Genomic DNA, 10699 nt, shown 5'->3' on the forward strand with positions numbered 1-10699 from the left:
AATTTTTGTAGGAAAAAAAGCTTAATTCTAGAGTCCCTAATATTTTTCATTGACTTACTTGCATATCCTTACACCAATAACACGCTTTCTTGATTAGTTGAGTTTAATAAGTATTAAAATCAGTTAATATAAAGTTTTTTTCCTTTGTAAATATTGTATTGGATATTCTAGGTTTTTTTTGGGTTTCCTTATACACTTTAAAATCTTTTGTGAATATATACATAATACTGTCATTTTGATTAGCGATTTTATTTAATATATAATTTGGGAGGTTCTCAGCCTATGACCAATATATAAACATTTTATATATGTCTATATGTGTATATATATCTTTATTAATTTCTTCCAGCATTAATTTGTAGCTATCAAAAACTAAGTCTTGCACATTTTTAAAAAATTATCTGTATTCTATTTTTCTGATATTGTTAATGATATTCTTGCATTTTATTTTCTAATTTTTCATATATAATTGAATCCTGGATTTGTAGATTGAGTTTATTTTCTGAAATAATTAGTATAAAATTAATATTATTTCTTGCAATAATTAGTATTATTCAAGTAGTTGCTAAAATTCACCACAAAATGATATGAACCTGGAGTTTTCTCTGTTAGAAGTCTGGTTTTTGTCTTTTCAATACAAACTTTATTTCCTTAAGAGATCTACTCATTAAGGTTTTTATTTCTTCTTGTGTCAGTTTTAGTAAACTTTTTATTTGAGAAATTGTTGACTTCTACGCAGTACAAGTATATTTCAGTACAGAAATCAGAAAGGGGAATTTGACTTCTATCTCATTTGATACTAAGGAGGTCTTTGGAAAATCAGGTTAGTTTATATTCTATTGTATTAGTCCTGCCTAGGGTGGAACCAGTACTAATGCTTTGATTGACTGGTCGATATACATATAACTATAATATTGATATAGCTCAACAGAATTCAAAATTGAATTGCCAATAAAGCAATGGCATTAAGTATTTTGTGACTTTTTAAATAACCATAAGTATCTTAGAATCATGTGATAAATTCTCCTAAAAAGAACTTTAAATATGCTCCTAGTCATTAAGTAGAAGGTTTTTTTAAAATGAAACACATGGAAATCAGGCAGTAGAATATCAAATACCCCTTTAATATTATGTGTAAACCCTTAACAAATATTTTTTTAAATTTGCTCACCCTTTGGGTGATGTATTTAATATGAGAATCCAAATCAAACATACACATATACAATATTAAAGATATCCTTAGATTAATCTCTGAGAAAAATCACTATGACTCACATTTGTCTATGTTTCTGTTTCTCTTCCCAATTCTTGCACAGGAAGATTAATAGAGCTATTTATTTCTTCTGGCATAATACTATAATCCTGGATCCCAGAAAGTAGTCTTAAATTGCCAGGATGCCCTCTTGACCTCTTTCAGCTCATAATTGCAAAGGATTATTGACATTTATTTAACTGAGGCACCATCAGTTTTGACTAGGATTAAATACAGGGAGCAAAGAACATTTATTTGTTTTGCTCTCACTCCCTTTTTTTCCTTCTGTTTTTTTTTCAAGTTTGAAAGTGCCTTCTTTAAGGAGGCATCAAGATTTTAAATATTATGTGTCAAAGATTAAGAAATAGGTCTAATGAGACACTGTAAAAATAACTGGTCCGTGTTGGCCCTGAACTGCACAAAAGTCAAGTAAAATTTGTTTGTATCTCAATATGTTTAGATATCTGACATCTAAGTGGTTATAGTTTCAAATGGGGTGTGGATTTAAGAATAACATTAGTGCCCTGCTTACCTCAAATAATAAGAAGTAGTCATCTCCATGAAAAAATAAGAGAGAGCATATGCAATAAAATAGTATCATCTTGTTGATGTTGTCAGACAGTCATTTCACTGAGCGGTAGAGATCCTCAGAAACCAAAATGAGGGGGAGTTTATGCGATTCTTAATGTCAGAATAGTCTTTGAAGTTGCAAATAAATATTTCTCATTATAAACAAAATTTAATAAAAGGAATTGAGCTAACTGAGCTAAAGATTAACTTAAAATTTTTACTTCAATGGAAAATCACTCCATGCATATTAAACAAAAGAGCCAGAAATACTTGTTTCATGAAATTTCTTCTGAGGAAGGAAAATGAGGTATATTTGGGATGATTTACCACATCCATAGATTAGGGTGTAAAAAACTCTGGGCAGATGTTCAGATTTATGCTCAGGAAACACACCTCCCATAGCAAACTAAGTCGCCTACCCCTGACACCATGGGCTGCTACAGCAGCTAGTATGGAGGCCTGCCCTCAGATGGTGCTGTGGCTGTGGCTGGGGAAGCTACAGATATACCTGCTGTTGCCCATCTTGCTATGGAAGATATGGATTCTGTCTTCTATTAAAATTTTCCTTTATGAGTCTAGTACCTGCTTCCATGAGTGGACTTGCAGAATCTGATTTCAATACCTGGGTCATCCAAGATTTTGCTGGGTCCATTTATCAAAATAATTAGCACCTAAAGCTTTCAGTACATTTACAATTGCACAGTTTTATATCTTTCATGTATCCTTGATTCCTTTAATAAAGTTTCTTAATTTGAAAGAGCAAATATAGCTTCTGTTTAATTCTTTATTATCAATTATATATGTAACTAAACATAGATACTACTCAAATTTCAATGAAGATTTCAATATGCTTTCTTGCATATTAAATATTTATTTCACAAACAGAAACATGTAGAAAGAACAATAAATTTAGAACGAAATGAATAATAACTTCTCAAATAACTTGATTTTTTCTTCATTTTAATCAGATAATGCTTAAATATAAACAAGAATAAAAAATGAAGTCTAACAATTTTGATATATTTATGGCAATAAATAAAAAATAATTTGCATGTTTAACATTTTATATGATTCCATTTATCAATGCTGTCCAAAATGAATAAATAATTCATCCTTCTTTCAACATGTGTCCTTCTTTAGTTCTTTAATGGTAAGAAGAGAAGAGTGATAGATCAAATGTTTCTCTGAACTTTTGGGAAAGGAGTGTTTTTAAAATGAATTTCTTGATTAAATATAATATTTTTCTCTATTTTCTCTACTTGGCATTCTCATGAAAATAATTGTTTTATAAATGTATCATAAGTACTTCAAATTAGTTACTTTAATATATGTAGTATTAAGGATATTAATTGGTTTAGATTTTTATCCTATCACTGTTCCTCTGTATCATGCAATGATACTTTTTTTTTAAAGATTTTATTTATTTAGACAGAGAGAGCACAAGTGTGGGGAGGGGCAGAGGGAAGGAGAGAGAGCATCTCAAGCAGACTCTATGCTGAGTGTGGAAACCAACACAGGGCTCGATCTCACGACCGTGAGATCATGACCTAAGCTGAAATCGAGACTTAGACGCTCAACTGACTGAGCCACATAGGTGCCCCGATATTCTTTTTTACTTTCATCATCATCATCTTCATGGTATTTAAGCCTTTTGCAACTGTAAATGAAATGTAGACACCTAGATACAACCAGAAAATAGATCACTCTGTAGCTTTACTTGATGAGAATCATCATTCATCCAAAGGACTTTTTTAAAGTAGATTTCCAATCAATTACCACTTGTCAAAAGCAAACATTTTATTGTTGGTATTTTATATAATAGAGCATATAAAATATGCAATAAAAATACATTGCCTTTTTGAATTTGAATGGCATATTCAGGGAATGGTACAAAATAAAGTTTTTGTTGCTCTATGAGTTGGTGAAATCCAATAATACAGGGACAACAGCAGAAGTGAGAGCTGACCTAGAATTAAAGATTGTACTGCACTGCACCTAATATCATAGAGGTGCAGAAACTCCAGATGGTTAAGTGAAGCCTGGAGTCACAAATACCACAAGTGTCAGAACCAAGATCAGAAACCAGTTCACTGAAACCTGGATCTACCCCATCGTGCTGATTCTCTTTCATTATATATTTACAAATTTGAATACCATCTGGAAAGTTCTTGTCATATTTCCATGAATAGCTACAATTTTATAGCTGAGTTTATGGGGAATAGTTCCCTCTGTTAGATTAACTACCTCTTATTATGTTTTCTTTTACATTTTTATTGTGAAAATTTTATTTTATTGTATATAATCCACTTCTCAATTTCTAATTTAGGCAAATGAAGAATGAATAGTGTTAAAATTCAATCTTCATCATGCTTTTTATTAGAAAGATTTGGATTTGTTTATACAACCTGAAGGTAGAAAAAAAAAATCAGCCAACTCCTGTCACTTGTCCTATCAAATGTTGTACTTTCATAGGTGAGGATATTGGGGATAGAGTTTGCTTATGCCTTTAAAGAACTTTGACTCCTATAACTAAATTTCATTTGAAATTACTCTATTCTCACACAGGTCAGTACCTTTGCAGCCTGAGGAAGGTGTTACAAAGTTACAAAGAAAAAAAAATTATCAATATAATTAGAATGAGAAAAAAATATGTGACATTCCTAGTATAATATAGTGCATTTTTGTGACCTACAATTCCATATTTTATTGATTTGTGTCTGAGTTACAGGACAAGCTTTGGAATTTATAACAAAAGTTTACTTTATTGATATGTAAAGACTATTATTTATCCCAGGTGAAAACACATTTTCTTCTTTCCTACCCATTATCATAGTGTTATTCAACATGCATTTCAAAGGAAACTTCCTAAAAGTGAAAAGAAGAAAAAAAATAACCTACTTTGGGTCCAGCAACTGAACATAAAAAAAATACTTCTACAAAGAAATATATATTCCTCATTTTCCAATGGGTACTTTCATTTTGATAATTTTTTCACTTAGGAAAAAAAAGACAAATATTTTTTCTATGTATTTTATAATACTTTAGTATTGATATTTTGCTGCTTATTAGCAGTAAAATTGGTCTTGTGTAAAACTATCACATTTTATTCCTTGAAATTATTTTTATTTCTAATTTGAATATTGAGGTTTTCATTTATGTTGTTTAGTGCTCTATCTCAGGTGGGTACATCTCTTTCAAATCCAAACGAACAAAAATTAGCCATTATTCACTTTCACATGATGTGGTCAAGTTATATGGACAAAAGGTGATATTCTAAATCCTAAGTTACTTATGGTTCTATGTATTTGAAAAGACTTACTGAAAATGAAAAATTCAGCTTATCAACTACTTCTAGTTTAGGGTGAGAAATAATGAAATAATATTTGGATAAAAGAAACTTGGGATATGTTGGGTTATGACATATTGAACCATATTTTGGCTTTGAAAAAGTAGCTTGCTAAGGTGGAGTCAGAGAGGTGCACAGATTGTGGTAGCCATGATAGTTACTATCAATTTACTTATAATTTCTTCATTAGTTCTCTAAATAGTATTTAATTCCCTACTCTGCTGTTTAGGATTAAAATATTTGAAGAAATTTACCTTTGAGAAAATACTTGGGAATCTCATAAAAACTCAAGTGTATATTCAAATCATGTAAATTAAGGGACTCCTGGGTGGCTCAGTTGGTCGAGTGGCCCACTCTTGATTTTGGCTCAGGTCATGATCTCAGGGTCCTAAGATTGAGCCCTGAGTTGGGCTCTGCACTCTGTGAGGAGTCTGCTTGGGGATTCTCTCCCTCTTCCTTTGCTCCTCCCCCTGTGCTCTCTCTCTCAAATAAATAAATAAATCTTTTTAAAAAATTATGTAAATTAAATTTTTAGTGACCCAAGTCAAGAGACTTGGGCCAACCTTGGACATAATTGACTAACTCAACCAAGTTAACAGACGATTCTATGAAGTCCAAGCCAGATGTTCTCACACATTTCTTGGCTCTGTGTCATTTCACCATTGTGTCTTCATTTTGAAAACTTTGAAGATATCCCCAATTTCGAGGTACTCTTTTAAAATTCTGAAAACCCTGAGTTATTGTATTTTGTTTTAATGAGACTTTAATCAGCAATTAACAAGGTAGTAGAGAGTAGTTAGAAATTGCCTGAGAATAAATGGGAAGAATAGACTTACATAAACAAACTGAAACACATTATGGTAGATATAAAGAGGAAGCAGAAAGAAGTATTTACTAGAATAAGCCAATAGAAGAGGTGAGGGGAAATATTATCAACTTGAAAATTTTACCTGGTAGCTCCTAGTAGGTTTTGATAGGAAGGGAAGAAGAATAAAAGCCAAAATGAGAATGACAATAGAAATCCTATGTGGATTACTAAAGAAGGGTAAAGAAGGAAGAGATTGGCATGTACAAAAACAGGGACAGATGCAATTGGCAATTTTAGTAAAACTTTGAAGAGAATGTTCATGGAGGAGGTTTTTAGGATTTGAACTGGAAATTGAACTTCTACTCTGATAAGCCTGTCTTTGAGATGGATTTTATGCCCTCAATTTCTCAAATTAATTACTCCATGTTTTGCAACCAAAAGTTTCTGAAGCTAGTGTTTAAAGCCAAAACTATTATAAAGGTTATTATAACTAAAATGCTAAAAATCAACAGGTACTTTTTTAAAAAAAATGTTTTCTGAACAGAGGCACTTTCTTCAGTCTTCACCTTGATAAATAAATTTGCTTTTTGAAAAATATTGATTTAACAGCTGTAAATTGAACAAATATCTGTGAATTTAGCTGGAGATGGAATTATCCACTTGGGAGATGATGGAACAGAGAAAATGTTTAATTATAAAAGGAATGTCATCAAATGTAAATGGTGTAGTATACTTCATAATAAACAATTCAATGTAGGGCTTGGAATGTACAAAATGTAAAGAGGCAGCCACTTCTTCCTATAAAAGCAAAACAACAGGTTCAAGACCATTCTAAATAAGAAGCTAAGTAAACCGAGGTATTTTAATAGGAATGAGGGCCTCTCCCTGTGTCAGGAGACAGAAGAATAATGAGTTACAACATTACAGGTAATATGCAGCATGACACAAAGGAGAGTAGACATGTGATTTATCATATGTTCTGCTCAGGCTATATAAGCATCCTGCTACACATGCTGATATTGACACTCAGGATCTTGCCTTGAGTACAGCAAACCGAACTCATCACTCCTGACGCTATGAGCTGCTACGGCAACTACTACGGAGGCCTGGGCTATGGCTGTGGAAGTTTTGGTGGCCTACGCTGTGGCCGTGTCTGGGGATGTGGCAGCGGCTGGGGATGTGGCAGCGGCTGGGGATGTGGCAGCGGCTGGGGATGTGGTGGCTTCCGCAGAAGGGGCTGTGGCTGGGGTTGGGGAGGCTGCAGATACGGCTGCTGCCGCCCATCTTGCTATGGAAGATATGGATTCTCTGGCTTCTACTGAAATCCTGCCCCAGAAGCCCAACATCTGAGGCCACAAAAGGATTACCCAAATTTGACTACAATAACCGAACCAAACAAGATCATCGAGGGCCAAACCAAGATCAAAAACATTTGGCATCTAAGACTTTAAGACTATTTATCATTTTATAATGCTCTCTTTCATGTCTGCTGGTGTCCTTTATTTCTGCTTTTATAACTGTGGGATTTCTCTATTCCTTTTCAATAAATTATCCTAAGTTAAAACAATATACATGTCTTTAATTTTTTTATGAAACTCAAAATATCAAAGTGATTATTTGTAACTGCACCCAATTGGCAATGAAGAAAATAAATTACTCCATGAAAAGCCAAAGTCATAGGAGAGATATAAACACACACCCATATGGCTAGATAGATATATGCAAACCATAACACTCAGTTTAAATGAAGATTTTTTTCCTCTGAACACTAGACCAAATCTTATTCAATGCATTTAGTCAGATAACATTGGTATATGAATTTAGTACTGAACTATTAACCTTACATATTCTTATGTCTGAAGTGAGGCCAACATGAAGAATAAGTACTTTTTTATTTTGTTCAAAATTTATTTTTATTTAGCCATTTTAGTAAAAAGAAAAAGTAGCCATAGAATAAAATACACAGTGAAAATAAACATTTTTGTGTGAAACTCTATCATATTTTCCCCAAGGTCCTCTATGGCTGGACATGGCATTCTTCTTCGATATTGTTAGCACACTGAAATATTTTACTATTCATAATGGAAATTTAAAAATCACTGTCATCACTTGTGAAGTAATCCGTATTAAGGCTATGGCTGACCTGAAACTTTATACATTATAACGAGTGTCCTGTAATGCTGACCTTCAAAGAGTGACTATTTCATGTTAGTACCTCAAATAAGTTATTTGCCATGAAAAATACAGAATAAAATATCATCATTTCTCCCTCCCTCCCAATTTTACGTATTTAGGTAGTAAGACAAAAGTGAATATTTTCTGTTTGAGTTAACCAAATTCAATAAAACCAGTGGAATTATGAAGCTAGCAGGGGCCCTGTAAAGCTTACCGTAATGCCATCTTGGATGGGAAAGGACTCCGAAAAGTGAAATGAATTGCTAAGGGTCAAGAATGGCATGAGAAATAGAGCCTAAGACTGGAACAGTTCTTACTGAGGACAGGCATCGGTTTACCGTGCCTACTACCACGCTGATTGCATACTTCCCTCCTGAGTGCTCTCAAATAAAGCATCTTGCTCTGGTCACGCACGTTTGAAGGGCTTAATGATCACAGCTGATTGACCACATCCATTTCTTTTGATTTGTAAATATTCTGATGTAGAATCTTGAACTATACTAATTTCTAATTTAGCTATATCTGAGTAAAAAGAACTAGAAAAAGGCTAAATGCAAACTTTACTTTAAAAACCTATTATAATGCATTCGAAAATCTCAGACTTGTTTACTGAATGCGTGGATGAATTTGCTCAGTTAGATTGTGTCCTTTCAGTCGATTCAATGTAGCTTCACTGTGAACAGATCAACGTAAAGACACTTTAGTGTCACCATTAGGGGACTGTACTCTTTAGTTTCAATGAGTAAACATTATTTCACATAAAACTGTTTTACTCACTAACTGGAAAATAGCATCATAGTCTGAGGAAAACCTTTATATCTAAAGAAAAACAATGATCAATGTAACTAATTACAGAAACTGGCACTCTTAGTATAATGTAGTTTTAGCATATTAGTATACCTCTTACTGTTGTGTTGATTCATGTCGGAATTAAGAGAAGAGCTCCAGAACACATTTCGTCCAGGGAAAGCTGTCTTCTAGTTCAGAGAAAATCCATCATAAGATCATCAGCTGCACAACTGAGAGAAGATCTGTCAGAGTTAAACAGGCAGAATGTGACATCATTAAACCTGTTTGATTTATTTGTGCTTTTATGGCTTCCCGTTGACTTAATGAGAATGAAATATTCAAATTAACAACTGTCTTTTAATTTAGGATGAACAATAAAAATGGAGCAAATTCTGAAGAGAGCTGACGAGGAAATTAAAGAATAAGATGTGAGGCAGCCAAGAATTTCTTAATTAAGATAAGAAAAAGCATTAAACATAAAATTTTTTTAAATTAATGAATCAGGCCCATTCGTTATATTAAGAAGTTCTGCTTACATATAGACACCATTTTAAAGTGAAAAAAAAAAAAAGGCTTATACAGGAAGAAAATATTTCCAGTACACAGATCCGACAAAATACCAGTATTCAAGTATATAAAGAGCTCCTACAAATCAATACTAAAATATTAAAAACTGACTAAAATTGAACAAAATACTGAAACAGACACTTCAAAAGACAGGATATCTAAGTGATCAATAGACATATATAAGGGAGCCCAATATCATTACTTGTCAGGTAAAAAGCAAATTAAAGCAATACTCAGATATTACCACATGCCCACAAAATTGATCAAACTAAGTAGTCTGAAAATGACAAGTATCGTCAAAGACGTAGAGCAACTGAAACTCTGACATTGCTAATGGGACTGCTAATCTAACAACCAATTTGGAAAATTATTATTTTTTTAAAGATTTATTTATTTATTTGAGAGAGAGAAAAAGGGCATGCACAGGGAGAGGAGAAGAGGGAGAGAATATTCAAGCAGACTCCCTGCTGATCATGGAGCCCTTCAATCAAGCCAGGCTCCATCTCATGACCGATGAGGTCATAACCCATGAGATCACAACCTGAGCCAAAACAAAGAGTTGGCCGCTCAACCGACTGAGCCATCCAGCCTTCCCCCCACACCATTTTGGAAAATTATCGATAAGGTCTACTGAAGCTGTTGTCAAAATCTAGAAGGATGGCTATTTTTAGAGAGTGATACTGATCAAAAAGGAACAACAGAGACATTTTAGTCGTTAAGGTATGCTGGGTATAGGTAGTACATGCATATTTGCAAGAATTCATCAAATTTTATGCCTAAATTTATATATAATATAGAATTCATTATTATGCTTGAAAAAAAAGAACCAACACAAATGATATGATGGTTATACATTGCTCTAAAGTCAGAAAGCCATTCGAGCTTATTCCTCTTTTAAATCCTTATTGGTTAGATGCAGCCAGAATTGTTACCCATACCTGTGAGAAACACACTGCTTATTTTTACAGACTTTAGAATTCATTCATCCTTTCAGCGCTTATTTTTTGTGTCTCTCTTACATGGTAGATATTAAAGAAAAGTAACAAAATCCAATTGGGAAATTGCATCACTTGAAAATTACTTATAAAACAAAGAAAACCTGGAATGCCTGGGTGGCTTAGTGGATTAAACGTCTGCCCTCTGCTCAGGTCATGATCCCTGGGTCCTGGAGGGGGCCGGGGGGGGGGGGGGG

At 33.3% G+C, this 10699-nt stretch overlaps 1 protein-coding gene across 1 annotated transcript; it reads left to right on the forward strand.

Annotated features, from left to right (window-relative positions):
* Window positions 1-7009: 7009 nt before the first annotated feature.
* On the forward strand, window positions 7010-7391 carry LOC117802626 (keratin-associated protein 19-3-like). Its single transcript, XM_034661990.1, has one exon. It carries the CDS (start codon window positions 7053-7055, stop codon window positions 7296-7298), a length of 246 nt encoding a protein of 81 aa, XP_034517881.1. The 5' UTR covers window positions 7010-7052; the 3' UTR covers window positions 7299-7391.
* Window positions 7392-10699: the final 3308 nt, after the last annotated feature.

This window comes from Ailuropoda melanoleuca, chromosome 1, assembly GCF_002007445.2.
Source record: "Ailuropoda melanoleuca isolate Jingjing chromosome 1, ASM200744v2, whole genome shotgun sequence".
In the NCBI taxonomy this organism is placed as follows: Eukaryota; Metazoa; Chordata; class Mammalia; order Carnivora; family Ursidae; genus Ailuropoda; species Ailuropoda melanoleuca.